Here is a 19,382-nt window from a genome sequence, read left to right on the forward strand (position 1 = left end):
CAAGATGCATTATATTCACAAGTCAACACATTAAATGTAAACTCTTTTATACAACTACTTAAAGCTAATTTTATTTTATTTATTATTATTATTTTTGCCAGTCCTGGGGCTTGAACTCAGGTCCTGAGCACTGTCCTTGGGCTTTCTCAACACTAGAGCTCTACCACTTGAGTCACTCCACCCCTTCTGGCCTTTTCTGTGTATGTGGTACCAAGTAATTGAACCTAGGACTAGATGCATGCTAGGCAAGCACTCTACCACTAGGCCAAACTCCCGGTCCCAAAGCTAATTTTAAAAATGTTTTTAAAATCTAAACACCATCTGATTTGGACCCTGTATGGAGAAGCCCCTCTCCCCCCATTATCCATAGAATTTGCTATATTCACAGAACTTTTATGGTAGCCAGTTTAGAACTTGGAACTAGTAGGTATGGTAGCCATTTCAAGGCCTGACAGGTCTGTAACTTGGAGTTCAGGTGGGTCTAGAGAAATGTTGGGAGCTATGCTAGTTGTATTAAATCAAAATGGATAGAGAGCTGGTTGGATTGCTGGGGAGAGGTACATAATTGCAAAATGCAGGATATGAGAAAAATGAAGCATTTCCAATAAGAATTTGTTCTCACTTTATTTATTTACAATACTGGGACCTGAACTCAGAATCTCCTGTATATTGCAAATACTCTACTACCAATAAACTTTATCCTCAGCCTTCTACTTTAAAACAGTTACTTCCCTATTCCAGCTCATTTCTTGTAATTCATCTAAAATGATTTCCCCTCCCTCCCCAGAGACTGGAGACAGTTCCAATTTCTCCCATATTTTAATCATCCTCCTTAGTCAGGCACCATTGAGCCCTTCATTTGTGTTCACTGGGCTGAGACCAAAACCTCACTCCTAAGACTCAGGGCAGGGCTGGGAGGGGGGTGGGGTGGTTTGCAAAGAAACCACATAGAGTGTCTCACTGTTCACAATCATTCATCTCCCCCTTTCTTTCAAAATATCTACTTTGTTTCTTACCTCATGAAGCAAAATTTTCAGAGATTAAGAAATATCTACTTTACTTGCAAGATATACCTTGGACAGGTAAATTAATTTCAAAGAGCCTTAGTGAGCTGACTAAACAGTACAACTAGCTGAAAAATCATTTGACTAGTAAGTCCCTAGGCAGCATAAATGACCATCCAGCACTGCAGTTGCCAGGGGTAGTCCTGAACGCTGTAGAGCCACTCTGGAGTACTTCTAGGTCAGAGGTTGAACTGGAGGAATCCTAGAAAGTCTAAATGCTTCCAGGCAGAGCTTCCTGGCAGCCATGGAAACAAGGCAGGCATTGGCAAAGGATTCCTTGTCACCTTCCATTGCCCCCCACCCTTCCCCTATACAGACTTTGTGTTTGAGGGATATGACCTTTGATCTGAACCCAACTTATTTCCCCTTTTCTTACCCACTTCTAATCCCTATCTGGCTGTCTAAGGTTCCTCTTCCCCCAGAATTCCTTGAAAATTCAGTGCTCTCATTGTGGCTCATACTTGTAATCCTAGCTACTTGGGAGGATCCAAACTCAAAGCTAACTCAAGCAGAAAAGTCTAGGACACATTTATCTCCAATTCACCAGCAAAAAAGCCAGAAATGGAGCTGTGGTTCAAGTGGTAGAGTGAAAAGCCAAATGAGATCATAAGCCCTGGGTACAAAAATAAACAACAAACAGAAACTTTTCTATTGGAGACTTCACATGGTCTCTTACCAACTCATCCTTTCTGCCTGTTTGGCTTTGCAGCTATGTTCACTCTCATATTAGAAATATGTACACTGAGTAACACAAAGGTTTCCCCACAATCCAACCCCAGTTCATTTGTCTACACAAAAGGCCCCATGGAGTACGGAAGTCATTTTATAAGTTCTAATATTCCCCAAATACCTACATTCCAAACACAGAGTCCAGGAAGTTGTAGTCCAGTGTACTCCCAGCTCCAGCTGCATCCCTGAGCACCTATCGGCCAAAGGTCTAACACCTTCCCAGACACAGTCAGCATTCAATTGATCAAGGGAGCCCTGAAATCTACTGGAGTGTGAATCATGTGGCATCAACAGCTGAGTTTGCCTTACTCAAAACTATATGTTCAAAGCCAGTGCCAGTGGCTCAGACTTGAAATCATAGTTCTCAGAAAAGGAGACCTGAGGATTGTGGTTCAAAGCTAGCCTACGAAGAAAGTCCATGAGACTCCTAAAACAATTTTGTTTTTGTATGCCCTGGGCCTTAAACTCAGGCCCTGGGTGCTCAAGACTAGTACCCTACCACTTGAGCCACAATGCCACCTCCAGCTTTTTCTGAGTGGCTATTGAAGATAAGAGTCTCTTGCTTGAGGATCGGAGCTTTGAACCATGATCCTCAGACCTCTCAGCCTCCTGAGTAGTTAGAATGATATGAGAGACTCTTATCTCCAATTAACTACCCCTCCTCAAAAAAAAAAAAAAAAAAAAAAAAGAAAAAAAAGAAAAGCTGTAAGAGGACCTGTGACTCAAGTAGAGGGCTGAACTTGAGTACAAAAGCTGAGGGACAGCTTAGGCCCTGAGTTCAAGCCCCAGGACAAACACATCCAAAGACAGCTACATATTTAATATCAGCCTCATGCTTAGTAGAGGCTAAGTAAGTAGACAGCAAATGAAAAAATGACTAAAATATAGTCTGGGACAGCTTTATTGAAATACTCCCTTCCCGTTGTTTAATGGGAAGTGGGAATGGGGAAGGGGAAAGAATTAGAGGAGAGTGAGCTTAGAAAATAATCAATAGCTAGCATCTGAGCTTAAGTCCTTAACAGGAAAAGAAGAACTACTGGTGTATGTTAATTTGGGGCTTATCATCATTATTGGGCTACATTCAGCTGGTTTAAACAGTGTATAGGATTAAGTAATGCCATTCACGTGGGCTGGCAGAAGAACTAGAATATGTAGAAAGATGTAACCAAGGATAATTGTTCTAAGGCTACTGGGGTGGTTTTTCATGCTTCAGAGTCTCATATGTCTCCTGGGTTCGGGTGCTCAGGCCCTGAAAGTAACAATCAAAGAATGATCAGAGCTTGAGCCCAACACGAGTACCCCACCACCACCACATAGATCCTTCTGGAAGTCACTCAAAACACCACTAGTACAGGGCTAGGAGTTTGGCCTAGTGGTAGAGTGCTTGCCTAGCATGCAGGAAGGCCAGTGTTCAATTCCTCAGTACCACATACATAGAAAAAGCTGGAAATGGGGCTGTGGCTCAAGTGATACAGCTGTAGCCTTGAGAAAGCCCAAGGACAGTGCTCGGGCCCTGAGTTCAAGCCCCAGGACTGGCAAAAAGAAAAGAAAAGAAAAAAACACCACTAGTACAGGCACTTGCAGCTCACATCTGTAATCTTAGCTACTCAGGAGGTTAAGATCTGAGAAATGTGCTTTGAAGCCAACTCAGGCAAGGAGGTCCAAGGGTCTCTTATTTTCAACTAACCACCAAATAGCCAGAAGTAGAGCTGTGGTTCTAGTGGTAGAGAACAGCCTTGAGCGAAAAAGTGAAGGAATAGGTCCAAGCCCTCAAATCAAATAAATAAATACACAAATAAAGGCTGGGAGTTTGGACTATTGGTAGAGTGCTTGCCTAGCATGCACGAAGACCCGGGTTTGATTCCTTGGTACCACATACATAGAAAAAAGCCAGAAGTGGTTCTATGGCCTAAGTGGTAGAGCTCTAGCCTTGAGAAAACCCAAGGACAGTGTTCATGCCCTGAGCCCAAGGCCAGGACTGGCAAAAAAACATAAATAAATAAATGAATAAATGAATAAATAAATAAATAAATAAATGGTCTTCTGATGACCCTGGGTTGGAGACAGCAGGTTTACTCACCGTATACAAGGCCTCTGACTTCTGTAGAGATGAAAGGGAAAGGTATTAGGTAGGGTTAGTGTTAGCTTCCATGTGATTGTCTGGCACAAGAATACGTATTTTTCCACATGGCTACAAACATATCAATATACTACCCACATATATTTTTTGTCACTATGCTTGATTATGTTTCCCTGTCACTTGCTGAATACTGTACTCATAGCTTGGCTAAGTGATAGGATGGGTAGGCTGAGAGGAGAGAGAAGCCTCTGAGTTGTCAGAATCCAAGACACATGCCCTCCTAGAGGTCTCAAACCCAAGCCTGGAGCCTGAAAACTTGTTGATGCCCAGGTGTGGAAGAAACATACCTCATGGCTTGCTATAGCTGCTTTTCGCACCTGGATCTGAGTAAGAGAAAGGTCATAATCAGTAAAGGGGAAGTAAGGGGCTTATCCACCTTCCCTCCAAATGTGGGAGAGCCCCTTTTATTCCCCTTCCTCCAATCCATGCTGCCTCCACCCTCTCATTTCTCCTTCCAGCCCTCACCCAAAACTGCCTTACCTTGAGTCGACAGTAGAGCAGGGTGAGGACAATACCATACAAAAACAGGATGGCATCCAGGATATAGCAGAGCTGAGGCTCTTCCAGGGCCGCTGAGGGGACAGAGGGTACCCAAGGAGTCAGGGACATGAGGAACAGAGGGATGGTGCTCAGGGAGAGAGAATGGGACCTGGAGGGGAGCCATCCGAGGGAAGAAACTGTCTTCCTCAGTGGACTCTTATTTCTCTTACCTTTCCTTTTGCTTTCATGCCCTACGACAGGTGTAGGAAGGATGTGTGAAGGGTTCTGTTATGGTGAGCCTTAAATGTACTAGAGTCGAAGACATCCCTCTCAGCCCCAACCTCTCTTTTCAGCACCACTGAGCACTTCATCCACCTCAAAGGCCCATCTGACTTCACTGGGCTGAGACTAAAACCTCAGCCCAAAGCGGGTGAGGGGAGAGAGGCAGTGGCAAATTTCAGCGAAGAAACCACAAAGCGGCTCTCTGCTAAGTCCTGTGACCTGTGGCTGAGGGCTGGACAGGAAGGATGTGAGCTGGGGAAGGGAGAGAAGACAATTACTCTAGAACTGGTCATCTTCTCAACTTCACTTTTGTCCCTTAAATATTAAAAAAAAAAAGTCTCTACTTCCTAAGCTATAGGAGATACATTTGTAGTTGACCCTGGGGCAATGACCACAGTTCAAGGGAATAATCACAAACAAAATCCAAAACCAAAATGTAAATTCCTCTTCCTGCTACTTTGTCCTATTACTCACCCCAAGCCTCCAAGAGGGGAAGTTCATTGCAATTTCTAAAATCACACAGGCACTGGGTCTTTATCAAGTCTGATGGGGTGCATGTGACTAACATGGGTCAAGTACAACCCTGGAAAAAGTACTTTTTTATTCTATAATATTTTCACATGATATTGCATAAATTTCAAAACTACCCTGTGAGGGGAAACATTGTCGTCATCGCTATGTTATGAATGATGAAACCCAAGCACTTGGGAAAAACTCAGTAACTCATTCACAGCTGAAACTCAAATCCAGGTCTTCTACCTTGAAAGCTTATGCTTTGCTTTTTTCCCAGTGCCCTGGCCTCCTTCCTCCCCTCTTGTGACAAGATCACCACATCTTTGCTCCACCTTCTCAGCTGGTCTGGCAAAACTGTTCCCCACTCTTTCAATTTCCCATTTCTCTAAAGTTTACCAATCCCCTCTTCCTCAACACTCATCTGCAACCAATCCTCTTAAAAAATATACTCCCCCGAGCATAGACAACCCAGAGGAAGCAAAATATGAGTTTTTTCTTCTTTTTGTTTCAGTCCTTGGGCTTGAATTCAGGGCCTAGGTGCTATCTCTGAGCTTTTATACTCAAGGCTAGCACTCTACCCTACAAGCCACAGCTCTACTTCCAGCTTCTTAGGGCAATTGGTGATAGTCTCATGGACAATCTTGCCTGGGTTGGCTTTGAACTTTGAACCTCGATCCTCAGATCGCAGCCTCCTGAGTAGCTAGGATTATAGATGTGAGCCACCAATACCCAGATGAGAGTTTTTTTTTCCTTTTTTCTTCCTTTGGTGCTAGGGATTGATTACAGACTTATATGATAGCAGCAACAATTCAAGAGTTCTTAAACAGAACTGCCTACAATTTTGGAGCTCTAAGGCTATTTATGCCTCTTATTTTTCCACTGATGCTCAGGTCCCTAAAACAGGGGTCTACTCTGCTATCCATTATTGATAGACGGATGTAATAGAAGACCCCTAAAAAAAGCGATTTAATCTGACTCTTGACTCCCCCTCACCTTTCTTACAAGCCCAAAGCTAAGCCTCTACCCTCCCAAGTCAATTTTACTAACTGGAGGTCAGCTCCCAGCAGGGATCTAAGGCACTCCATGGGTACAAGTTGGTCAGAAATGCTTTCCCAGACTAGCATTATTTGTCAGATGATTCCTTCCCTATCAAACTGACACTTCCTATTAATTGGAGTTGGAAAAGGACACTACAGCTGGAGACTATTTGTGTCTTGGTTTAGAGCAGAATAGAACCAGCCTCAGTCATGCCCATCTGCCTGACATTAGCCTTCCTGCTTGTTCCCGACTCAGCCCACTGAAATAAACCTTTGATTTCTATCCTGAAATCCAGCTCACCAATCCTCACTGTCTTACCTGCTTGTTCAACCAAAAGAAGTAGGAGTAAGACCACTGTTGGAATCATCTTGGGCAGGGGCCAGGAGGGGCTGAGCTGGCGATCAGGCGCTCTGACAGCACTACGCCGCTGAACTTGACGAGCAGTTTGCTGACCACAGAGTTCCCCCCTTCCTGCCACGCCTTCCACCACGCTCTGGCCCCTTCCCCTTCCTGCACTAGTGCTGGGGCGGCTCCCGGAAGAGCCAACTAGGAGAGCTGGGAGATCTGGGCTCTAGGACTCAGCCTGGTAATGACCAACCTCACACTCCATGGAATGAGATGCACATGCCTGCGATAGGCTGTCCATCGGACATCTTTCACTCTATTCACATAGACATCCGTGATAAACTGCCTCAAAGACTTTCTCTCACCCCACTATAGATCCTTCTTGCCTGGAACGTTGTACTTAAGGAGTTTACCGTTTAGTGTAAACACAAAAGGAAAAATTGCTAACACTAAGTCTAACAGAGAAATACAAAAGATAATAAGGCACCAAGAAAGATATACCAGAAGATTGTGCATAAGGGCCGCGAAGACGGCTAATTTATTATAATTTCTGCTTTCCTAGTACATGCACAGAAGCCTGTATACAGTTAAGTGCATACACATGCACACACACACACACACACACACACACACACACACAATTTCCAATGAAGAACAGTCTCCACAGATGCTGTTCCCCTGCTCACCGATCTATTTCTCCAAACACAATATCCTGGGTACCTAGGTCAGAGTACAGAAAAAAAAAGGGTATCACCAAAGATTCAGAACTCATTGTGTTGAAAAGACTGAGGCCTTGAGTACGTGATCAAGTCTATGTTAAATTCTATGTATTCAATTGTTCTTCCCAACCAGAGTCCAAAACCCCTTGTTTACTATACAATAGGCCTCCTACCTATGATGGCAACGACATCTGCCAACATGTGACCTTGCGACATCCTGTTCAAACCAGCCTAGAGACAGGGAGAGCAATCGTGTTAGCAAAGATTTGTGCAGTGAATAAAGGAAGAACTCAAAAATCTCAACCTTGGGACTGGGAATGTAGCTTAGTGGTAGAATGCCTGCCTAGCATGTATGCATGAAACCCTGGGTTCGATTCCTAGTGAACAGAAAAAGAAAAAGAAAAAAAAGCTGGAAGTGGTCCTGCGGTTCAAGTGATAGAGTGCTAGCCTTGAGCAAAAGAAGCTCAGGGATAGTGCCCAAGCTGTGAGTTCAAACCCCAGGACTGGCAAAAACAACAAATAACAAAACAACAAACAGAGAACAAGAGTTCAAGACCCATTACTGGCAAACCCCAAAAAACACCAAGAACTGGTACTGCTGGCTCACACCTGTGATCCCAGCAACTCCAGAAGGCTGAGGTATGGAGGATCAAGGTTCAAAGCGAGGGCAGGAAAGTCTGTGAGACTCTCATCTCCAATTAGTCACCAAAACGGCTGAAGCAGAGCTGTGGCAAAGTGCTAGTCTTGGGTAAAAAAATCTGAGGGATAGTGCCCAGGACCTAAGTTCAAGCCCCAGAACCAGCACCAAAAAGTCCCTAAAACAGTAAAACTCAATCAAGAGCCAAGCGTGGTGATTCATGCCTATATTCCCAGAACTTGGGAGAATGAGGCAGAAGAATATTGAGCTGGAAGCCAGCCAAGGCTATCCAGTAATAATCCTGTGTCATAAAAATGAAACCACAGATGAAACAAGACAAAAAAGCTCCTCAACCAAGGCAATAGATTATAGGATCAATATACTGAAGTTGGAATCAGCAGGATTTGTTCTTACCAGGTGTGCAAAACCAGGAGCCTTAATCTTACATCGATAAGGGCGGCTGCTACCATCAGATACCAGGTACACACCAAACTCGCCCTGTCAGAAAAAGGTTGGATACCTCATTAACAGAAAGAATACTCTTCTCTATCAACATAGACTCTCTTTTGTCTTCATGTCCTCTGTTACCCATGAGGGAACATTTTGCTGAATGTCTCCCTCTTCCCACTCACTCCTCACCCCTTCTCCTCACCTTAGGAGCCTCAATGGCAGTGTATGTGGCTCCTGGAGGAACTTGGTAACCCTCAGTGTACAGCTTGAAGTGGTGAATTAATGATTCCATGGAAGTCTGAGGGGAGGTGAAAAGGAGCATCAGGAAACCAAATCCAAGTTCTGCCCTTAGGCCTTCCCCAGCACTGAATGACCTCAACACTCACAATGACTAAAAACCCATGTGCAGGCTGGGAGCATGGCCTACTGGTAAAAACAAAACCAAAAGATTCCATACTTCTCATTGTTCTCTTGTCCTCTTTCCTTTTCTCTCCTCCTTTCTTTTTTAGCCTGTGCATCTCAACTTACTGAATTACATATAGGTTTTTGGATTTTTTTTTTTTTTTTTTTTTGCCAGTCCTAATGGTTGAACTCAGGGCCTGCGTACTGTCCTTGGGCTTTCTCAAGGCTACTGCTCTACCACTTGAGCCACAGCACTACTTCTGGCCTTTCTGTGTATGTGGTACCAAGGAATCAAACCCAGAACTTTGTGTATGCTAAGCAGGCACTCTCTCAGCCCCCCAGAATCTTATATAGTGAATTCTTTGAAAAAAGGAAAACCAAGCCGGGTGCAGTGGCTCACACCCGTAATCCTAGCTACTCAGGTGGCTGAGCTCTGAGGCTCGCAGTTCAGAGCCAGCCCAGGCACTAAAGTCCATGAGACTCATCTGAAGAGCTCAGGGACAGCGCCTGTGTAACAAGTCCCAAGTCGAGTCCAAGATGGACCTTAAAAAAAAAGGAAAATCCAAAAGAAGGATTTAATCCAAAGACACACCTTCCTGCTATTAGTCTCTTCCCATTATCCCACCTCCCTTCCCTTTCCGTGTAACCAACCTTCATCTCTGCTCGCTTAGGTGGAGACACTTTGGCATCATCAACCTTAATCTCTCCAGGAGGCATCTTGTTCAGACACTGTAAGATAATTCGAAGGGACTGGCGCATCTCCTCTACTCGACACAGGTACCTGGAGTAGATGATAGCAGACCGAGTCAAAGAAGGGCAGGATGAGAAACTGGCATCAGGGATAGGAAGATGCCTTTTGGCTAACTTCAAAGCTTGGCTCTGCTTGGCTTGCTTGCTTGCTTGCTCATATAAACCCTGTAGTTCTTTGATTCTACTGTTGGAGCCTTTCCCAAATCCTCTTCTTATTTTCTCAAACCATGGCTTGTAGTATTTCCCTCTTGAATAGCTTTTGGATTACAAATTGTGGGAGTCAAATGGAAAAACAAACAAAAAGAATAACTGTGGCAGATCTTACTGAGTCAGTAAACAAGAGTGGAATTTGAAGCTTGGAATCTACTGGAGTGAGCACTGGATCAGGCAGACTCTAGTGTAAACCACCACTAACAGACTAATTCTGAACTTCTTCACTAGCTGCTTTTTTTTTTCCAGCTATAAAGTGTAACCCAAACTAGTTCTATTCAAAACAGGGATGATATAAGGGTGAAATGTCACATACGTGCAACTTGTAGCCTTATAAATGCTAAGTACATGCTCTCCCCCTGAGCTTTACCATTAGCCCAGGCAACCCAGTTTAATGCATTATATGAACTCCCACAGATAATGGAAACTACAGAAGAGAAAAAAAGGGCAAAAAGAAAACAAAGGCAAGGACAACAAATTGTACAGTAGTTGAGAAAGGATTTGGCCCTTACCTATCATAGCAGTCTCCTCTGGAGCCAATAGGCACATCGAACTCCACTTGGTCGTAAACATCATAGGGCTGAGTCTTCCGTAAGTCCCAATGGATGCCTGATCCTCGCAGCATAACTCCACTGTGGGGTATGACAGATATAGGGGCCACATTCCACAAACCAAGAAATGAGACACTGATTCTTTATCTCTGCGGTTCCTCCCCAGACTACAGGAATAAGATACAACTGAGGGTATAGCAATGTCTTTCAAACATTCCTAAAAGACAAGATAGGCAATAACTGGCCATTCCCACTCCTGCCCCTAAAGAAAGAAGCTGAATTCTCCTACCTAAATCCGTAGTTAAGTGCTTCTTCTGCTGTTATAACCCCAATGTCGACTGTCCGATTTCGCCAGATCCTATTGTTGGTAAGCATCTATTGAGCACAAAAACTGGTATGTTAATACTCTTCAAGACAATCGTTAATACCTTTAAATTTCTTTATAATTGGGAATTAAAAACTCATAAGAGTTTTAGAGTAAAAAAAAAAAAAGACATTTTTCTTTCTTTCCTTCCCCCAACCCCCGACCCCTGTAACTTCGGATTAACCCAGGGCCTTTCATTAGCATTCTACCATTTGAGGCATAGCCCTAGGTCAACAATTTTTCAAATTGACTTCTATCTTACCTCCTCCACCTCATCAATTCGAAGAGAGAAGTTCTTAGAAAATTCATAAATGTCATCCATAAGTCCAAGGGGTAAATCCTAGAAGCCAGGTGAAGGTGTTTTAGTGTACAACATAACCAGCCAGACAACTTAGCACTTATCCCCAGGCATATAGCTTAAGTTTCCAGCAACCAGCACTGCCCTCCAGTGGTCACATAGGAAAGAAGACTGGACTGGAAATTCAGAGGGAGGGGGGTTCATTCACCTGGTGCACTCCTCCTGGTCGGACATAAGCAGCATGCATTCGGGCTCCAGACACTCGCTCATAGAACTCAAACATCTTGTCAGAACAAACAGGGAATCAGTGACAAAACCCTAAATCCAACAACATGATGGACCACTTGCCCATCTTTGCTTTCTTTACATTTATTTATTTATTTGTTTATTTATTTTGCCAGTCCTGGGCTTGAGCTCAGGGCCTGAGCACTGTCCTTGGACTTTCTCAAGGCTAGAGCTCTACCACTTGAGCCTCAGCACCACTTCCAGCTTTTTTTCTATGTATGTGGAACTGAGGAATCGAACCCGGGTCTTCATGCATGCTAGGCAAGTACTCTACCACTAGGCCAAACTCCCGGCCCCAACCTTTGCTTTCAAGTACCCAACCAAACCGTCCTGACAGGAATTCCTAAGAACATAACCCAAGTTAAACATACCTTCTCTTCCTAAATGGCCTCAGTGTTTTCTCTCTCCATTTTAAGTATCTTGTCTGCATACCCTCTCTTTCTACACATCCTTCTCTATTCTTATCTTGGCCTCCCCTCCTACCTTCTCCCGTTCTTCAAACATCCAGAAAAAAGGGGTCATGGCACCAATGTCCAGGGCATGTGTGGTCACGGCCATGATATGGTTCAAGAGCCGTGTAATTTCTCCAAACAGCACTGTGAAAAAGGGTGAAGACAGAAGAGAATGTTATAGGAGCGAAGAACTTACCCTGAAGAGCAGTTGGGCAGAGCCTAGGTTCTGAATGCTAAGCTCTGGGTTCAGTGCTTCTAAGATATGAAAGTCTCTGTGCTACACTCACAATGAGAGGCAGGAATAAAGGGGCAGAACCTACCTCGGATCCACTGTGCCCGGGGGGGAGGCTGGATGTTTAGTAACTTCTCCACAGCTAGTGAATAAGCCTGCTCATTACACATCATAGACACGTAGTCTAGCCGGTCAAAGTAGGGAAGGGCCTGAAACAACAAAACAAAACAGGAATCTACCTTGTATCTAATAGGAATAGAAGCTCATAGTCTGCCTTGCCTTGCAGAAAGAATCTTTCTCTCAGTGGACATTGGAAGTCAGTACTACCCAAGCCTTTCTAGTTTTTGTGTTTTTTGGTCAGTCATAGGGCCTGCACTCTATGCCTGGGTGCTGTCCCTAAGCTCTTCAGCTCAAGGTTAGGGCTCTACCACTTTCAGCCACAATGCCACTTCCAGTTTTCTGATAGTTAATTGGAGACAAGAGTCTCACTGATTTAGCAGCAGTGGCTCACATCTGTAATCCTAGTTACTCAGGAGGCTGAGATCTGAGGATCAAGGTTCAAAGACAGCTGGACACAAAAGGACCTGAGATTCTAATTACCAATTAACCACTAGAAAATGGGAAGTGGGACTTAGCTCAAGGGTAGGGCTGTAGCCTTGAGCTGAAGAGTTCAGGGACAGTGCCCAGGCTGAGTTCAAGCTCCATGACCCACCAAAAAAAAAAGTCTTACCAACTTTCATGCCCCGGATGATCCTCAGATCTCAGCCTTCTGAGTAGCTAGGATTACAGGTGTTACAGGTGAGAGCCACCAACACCTATCTAAAGCCTTCCTAGTCTTAGGAGCTCCAGCAAGGCAGAATGAAATATCCTAATAACCAGAAATATGCTGGTAAATGAAAAAAAAAAAAAGAGGGAAAAAAAAAAAAGAAAAGAAAAAACCCTAACTCTCCAAAATGAGGGAACAACCCTGATTCATCATATTGACTAGTTTCCCTGGTGAAAATACTCCCAGTATGGCCATGTTAAGCTAATGACATGTAACTAAACACAGCACCGGAGCAAAAACACATCATCATTACACAGGACACAGACACAGATAAAGTAAAAAAATAAAAATAAAAATGCCATTTGGGTATCAGTGGCTTATGCTTAAATCTTAGCTACTCTGGAGGCTGAGGATCTGAGGATAGTGGTTCAAAGCCAAGCAGGAGACTCTTATCTCCTACTAACTGCTCAAAGCTATAGAGCACTAGCCCAGAGCACAAAAGATTAGGGACAGTCCTTAGGCGCTAAGTAGTAGCACCAGAAACAAAAACAATACCCAAAAAATGCCTCAAAGGCATAACATAAGAAAATATAGCCAGGCACTGGAGGCTCACACCCATAATCCTAGCTACCCAGGAGGCTGGGATCTGAGGATCTCAGATCACAGTGTAAAGATGACAGGGCCAGTGAAGTCCAAGAGACTCTTATCTCCAATTAACTATCAGAAAACCAGAAGTGGAGCTGTGGCTCAAGTGGTAGAGCACTAGCCTTGAGCTGAAGAACTCAGAGACAGAACCCAGGCCCAGAGTTCAAGCCCCACTACTGACAAGGAAGAAAGAAAAAAAGCTGGAAGTGGAGCTATGGCTCAAGAGGCAAACCATCAGCCTTGAGCAAAGTGTCCAAGGACAGTGTCCAGGCCAGAGAGCAAAAAGAAAGTGAAGGGTTTTGTGTAGTTACATTTTTTTTTAACTTTTGAGGAGGCCAAACTGGAGTATGAACTCAAGTGTTCACCACTTGAACCCCATCCCCAGCCAAAACCAAAACCAAAAATTATACATATCATTAGAGCACTATGTAATTTTGTGTGTGTATGTGTGTGCTTTATTCCTTAGCTTTTTTGCTCAAGGTTGGTGCTCTACTACTTGCGCCACACTTACTTTCCTATGTAATGTTCCAATGCATGTAATCTTAAGTACTTACCTTCATTTTTAATATGACTATTATAAAATTTAAAAAACGAAAACATTATGATTGATTTATTGATTGGTCGATTGATGCCAGTCTTGGGGTGTGAACTCAGGACCTGGGCACTGTCCTTGAGCTTTCTCAAGACTAGTGCTCTACCACTTGAGCCACAGCACCACTTTCAGCTTTCTCTGTGAATGTAGTACCAATGAATTGAACCCAGGGCTTCATGCATGATAGTTGAGCACTTTACCACCTGGCCACACTACTGGCCTGTTAATATTGTTTTTGTCCGTCCTGGGGCTTGAACTCAGGGCCTGGGCATTATCCTTGGGCTTTCTCTAGGCTAGCACTCTACCTCTTGAGCCACAGTACCACTTCTGGCTTTTTCTGTGCATATGGTACCAAAGAATCGAATCCAGGGCTTTGTGCATGCTAGGTAAACACTACCACAGGCCATGCTCCCCGCCCCTGGCCTGTTAATTTTTAATAATACTGTTCAACAACTGGCTCAAAAAATTTCTGAGCGAGGTGCTGGTGGCTTACACCTGTAATCCCTAGCTACTAAAGAGGCTAAGAATCTGAGGATCATGGTTCAAGGCCAGCATGGGTAGGAAAGTTAGTGAGACTCTCATCTCCAATTAACTACCAGAAAACCAGAACCGGTGCTGTGGCCCAAAGTGTAGAGCACTAGCTTTGAGTAAAAGAACTCAGAGTCAGAACCCAGCCCTGAATTGAAGCCCCATGACCACCAACAACAACAAAATCTGGAAATTTAACTTCAGAAATTACATCCAGTCCATTATTACTCTGATTAGAGTGACAGCTCTATCAAAGGGTGTATTAAACTTCTAAGTCTCTTACTTTACAAACTTTTAAAGCTAAGATATCAAATCGGGGGTGTGGTAGCTCACGCCTGTAATCCTAGATACTCAGGAGGCTGAGATCTGAGAATCGTGGTTCAAAACTAGCTGGGGCATGAAAGTCTGTGAGATCCCTCCCTCCCCACCTCCACCAGAAAACTGGAAGTGGAACTGAGGTTCAAAGGGTAGGGTGGTAGCCTTGAGAAGAAGAGCTCAGGGGTAGTGCCCAAGCTCCGAGTTCAAGTCCCACGACAGACACAGACACAGACACAGACACAGACAGACAGACAGACAGACAGACAGACACACAGACACACACACACACACACACACACACACACACACACACACACACACACACAAGAAAAACCTAAGATATTCAAGGAGAAAGGTAATTAAGTAGCAAGGGAGTTAGGGAAGACAGCCACTACATAGAATGCTCCTTCCATGGGGAACAGAATGACATGAAAGCTACATCCTAGCTTTCTTGGCTGCCTTCTAGCTTTCAGGAAGTAGGTGGAGCTACGATGCCTCTCACTCGAACAGTCTGTTCTTGTTCTGATGTCACTATGACGTTGATATTGTTACAAGATTTAATTTGTAGATGTGGAACTGTCATCATTGCTTAGATTCCCTCGGGAACTATATTTTAGTCACTATTCACTCCAACACTGGGCTGGGTCTTAATCGTAACTCCGTGATCTTGTTTTCAGGATTTTTCTTTATGACAGTGAGGAAAACTTCAGATTTCTATCCCAGATCCAATTCCTTCAAATCTGACCTTCACTATTTGGGTCACAGAGTTCTGAAAAATGGCAAACTGCTACAAATCTTCTCCCGGTCACTCTGACTCACTGAGTATTTCGAAACCAAACTGAAGACATCTGGAAGATACAAGAATCAGCTGGTAATCCTAGAGAGCTGACATCTCTTTTTTTCTTTCTCTGGCCTTAGAGATGCACTGGCACAAGAGCAAGAAAACCGAGGCACTGCAGAAATAGTAAAAGAGCTAGTAAAAAATCAGGCAGAGAAAAGCTGGGAGAGTGATTCCAGCTCCAAAGCTTTGCTGCTAGATAAACCAAAGCAAAATGATTCAAGTACCTCTTTATATCTCAGCTATCTTCTCAACAACACCCTCTGGAGCTGTTTTTGTCTTTGTTTTGTTGGCTGTGGGGCTTGGACTCTGGGCCTGGGTGCTGTCCCTGAGCTCTTCAGCTTAAGGCTATCACCTTACCTCTTGAGCCACAACACCACTTCTAGCTAGTATTGTGGTGCTTAACTAACTGAAGATAAGAGTCTCACGGTCTTTTTTTTTTTTTTTTGCCAGTCCTGGGCCTTGAACTCAGGGCCTGAGCACTGTCCTTGGGCTTTCTCAAAGCTAGAGTTCTACTACTTGAGCCACAGAGCCATTTCTGGCCTTTTCTATGGTATATATGGTACCGAGGAATCAAACCTGGGTCTTTGTGCATGCTAGGCAAGCACTCTACCACTAGGCCAAATTCCGGGCCCCAAGACTCTCACAGTCTATAGTGCCTAGGCTGGCTTTGAACCACAGTCCTCAGATCTCAGCCTTCTGAGTAGCTAGGATTATAGGCGTGAGCTACCTGGCTCTCCTTTAAAATTTTACAGCTAGTAGACCTGCAAGGTCCCAGGCTTATGCTCAGATCCCATCAATAGGCCCTGGTTCACCCCATACCTGCAGATAGGTCTTATATTCAATGAGCTTTTCAGTGCCACGATGAAGAAGCCCAATGTGAGGGTCACACTTCCGAACACTTTCTCCACTCAGTTCCATCACTAGTCGCAGGACTCCATGTGCTGCTGGGTGTTGGGGCCCAAAGTTCAGGGTCAGGTTCTTCACTTCCACGTCCTTTAGAAGGTCTACATCTGAGAAGTGGGAAATAGCCAAATGGTAATTCCCTTGGAACCCACAAGAGACAACAAGGAGCTAAGCCTAACCTTATAGACTTTCCATCTCATCATTCCATACCTTATTAATTTTCTCATCTCCAAATAACTAGGAAGATGACCATTAAAGGGGAGAAAGGGTAGAACTGAACTTTCTGATGAGAGAGCCATGAATCTCACTATCTCCTAGAACACTTTTTTAATAGTATTTACCATTACAGCCAGGTCCAATGGTTTATGTCTATGATCCTAACTACTCAGAAGGCTGAGATACGAGGATCGAGGTTTGATTCCAGCCCAAGCAGGAAAGTCTGAAAATGGAGCTGTGGCTCAAATGGTACAGCATTAGCCTTGAGTGAAAAAGCTGAGGAAAAGCACCCAGGCCTTGAGTTCAAGCCCAAGTACTGACACACATATACAGAAAACAATTATTACAATTATAAATTATACTTTTACAGCTCATTATGTGCCAGTTGCCACTATAAGCACTTATTTTAATTGATTTAACTCTCAAAATAACTATTTCAGTAGTAGATACTGACATTATTCCCACTTTATTAGAGATGCTGAGGCCAAAGAGTTCAAATGACTTCTCCAGGATCGCAGAACAAATTAAGTGATAGAACCAGGGTCTCAATTCAGTCTGCTTAGTTCCAAGTTCTACATACTCATAGGTACTATTATATTAATACCTAATGAATATATCTGATGGTCAACCAGCCAGGAAACATATACTTAATTTTAACAACTACAAATAGCTTTTATCCTCAAGAAGCTTATACTTTAGTTTGGAAAATAGTTCCTATGAAAAACTAGTAATGGGTCAAACTTCCTAAATTACTAAGTTAGTGGTTTAACCACTAAATACTTAAAGGGATAAACACTTAGCCCACTAAATACTTAACGGAATGAGCACTGTGAAGACTTCATGTAAGCAGCAGCATCAGAAATGGTTTTTAAAAGTAGGTAATAATTCAGATAAGTAAAAGGGAAAAAAAGCATTCCAGGTTTTGAATTAAACACAGGTCAAATCTTAGAAGCAAGGTGGTAAATAACTGTGAAAATATCATTAGGACTTCCAAAAAGGCAGAAAAATGTTTTGAGCCCTAAGTTCAAACCCCAGAACTGGCTGGCACACATGCATGCACACGTGCAAGTACATACACACACATACAGCTGAGGTCTAATACAAAATAAGTGTGAAGAGTAATAGCAATGAGGACTGAGAGATGAGCAGATATGAAACATGAAAGAATCTACATGGTTTGATGATTTACTGCATCAGTAAGATATGAAGGAAGAGAAGGGGTCTGAAATGGCTAAAAATTTCAGTCCTCAGGAGAAAAGGATAGCATTGATCCAAAGCACAAAAATGGAGATGGGGGAAAAAAGTTTGTATTCAAAGAAATTTCATTTGAGTGTTAGTGAGAAAACCACCTTGTCCAAAGAGAGAAACAGAAATATATTGAATCTGAAAAATGGAAAATTGAATCCAAATATTTAAATTTGATAGGGACTTTTTTTCCTTTGATAATATCCCCCTTTTCCTTCTTTGCCCAACAAATATCTGCTTTTGTAATTTTTATGATGTTTGTTGAATTGAGTGGTAAAAGAAGAAAATGGGAACAACTTGTCTGAGCTAGGAGCAGAGATTTATTTGGTTTGAAATAGCACTTACCATTCCAAGGGGGAGGCTTCCAGTGGGCTGTTTCTTTGTTGGGATACATGACAGGTCCTGAAAATTGCTGTGCCCACTCCACATCTGGCTGCCATTGCCGAGCCCCTCTGAGGAGTTAAGTGATAGATCCTGGATAAAGGACCTGCTTGGTTCCTCTGTTCCCATTCAGGTTCAGATGGGCTCAAGGAATGAGGCCCATGAATTCTTCCATGCAAAGTCATTGATAGAGTTAACATATTTGGATATGTAAAGTTGAGGGGGGATTCAAGCGCTTTCATATTTTCATCTATTCACACTGCCATCCAGGTGACTATGAATGTGAGAAAGATTTTACTCAAGGTCAACCTAAGATTATCATCAGGATGGGGATGCAGAGGGAGTTGGACGGAGAGGCTGAGAGACAGTGAGAAGGAGAAAGGCAGGAAGTGACGGACGTAAGAAAAGAGCAGGGGGAGAGAGGGAGGGGGAGGGGAGGGGGAGGGGGAGAGGGGGGCGGGCGGGGAGAGCTCGGGTACGAGGAGGCGCCCTCCTAACGCTGAGGAGCCTCCCCCTTCCCGGCTGGGCGCGGGAGCAATCCGGCCTGGCCGGGGGCGGGGGTCGCAGGCCGGGGTCCTTCCGTCCCAGTGGTCCTCAAGGCCCGTGGAGCGTCCTCGGGCGAGACGGGGAAGAACTATGGAGGGCGAGCTTCGGTCTCACCTGCTGGGCTGAATCGTCGGTTGGATCCTAGCCCCGGGACGCAGCACCTGGGTCCCCAGGCTCCGGAGACCTTGGACAGCCCTCAGCGCCGCCATCTTACCCGGCTGCACCCCGGGCGGAAGGAGAACCGGGCGGAAGTGACTCCCGCGTGCCTCCTGGTGGGCTTCCCCGGGCTTCGCACAATGGCGACGCCATCTTGAAAGCTGGCAGAAGCCGCCTACCGCCAACCTGACGACATCCGGGCTCCGCACCACGGCTCCACTTGGGCTTGAGACCACGGCGACGCCCTTCACCTTCGCCGAGGGCGGGTGTTCCCGCAGCTCGCGGCGCCAGCCCGCGGCGGGGG

At 44.3% G+C, this 19,382-nt stretch overlaps 2 protein-coding genes across 2 annotated transcripts; both read right to left on the bottom strand.

Annotated features, from left to right (window-relative positions):
• Positions 1–2,671: 2,671 nt before the first annotated feature.
• On the bottom strand, positions 2,672–6,691 carry Fcer1g (Fc epsilon receptor Ig). The gene is made up of 5 exons (XM_090339806.1): positions 6,565–6,691; positions 4,414–4,505; positions 4,221–4,256; positions 3,874–3,894; positions 2,672–3,042 (listed from the first exon to the last, which is right to left on the bottom strand). The coding sequence occupies exons 1-5, from the start codon at positions 6,611–6,613 to the stop codon at positions 2,980–2,982; spliced, it is 261 nt and encodes an 86-aa protein (XP_090195932.1). The 5' UTR covers positions 6,614–6,691; the 3' UTR covers positions 2,672–2,979.
• Positions 6,692–7,099: 408 nt separating this feature from the next.
• On the bottom strand, positions 7,100–19,175 carry Ndufs2 (NADH:ubiquinone oxidoreductase core subunit S2). The gene is made up of 14 exons (XM_090340624.1): positions 19,037–19,175; positions 18,341–18,447; positions 16,451–16,641; positions 12,030–12,150; positions 11,741–11,853; positions 11,181–11,255; positions 10,937–11,014; positions 10,600–10,685; positions 10,272–10,391; positions 9,451–9,580; positions 8,600–8,695; positions 8,362–8,445; positions 7,484–7,541; positions 7,100–7,311 (listed from the first exon to the last, which is right to left on the bottom strand). The coding sequence occupies exons 1-14, from the start codon at positions 19,129–19,131 to the stop codon at positions 7,274–7,276; spliced, it is 1,392 nt and encodes a 463-aa protein (XP_090196750.1). The 5' UTR covers positions 19,132–19,175; the 3' UTR covers positions 7,100–7,273.
• Between the last annotated feature and the right edge of the window lie 207 nt (positions 19,176–19,382).

This window comes from Megascapheus bottae, chromosome 10 (genome assembly GCF_031878675.1).
Source record: "Megascapheus bottae isolate mThoBot1 chromosome 10, mThoBot2.hap1, whole genome shotgun sequence".
Taxonomy (NCBI): domain Eukaryota; kingdom Metazoa; phylum Chordata; class Mammalia; order Rodentia; family Geomyidae; genus Megascapheus; species Megascapheus bottae.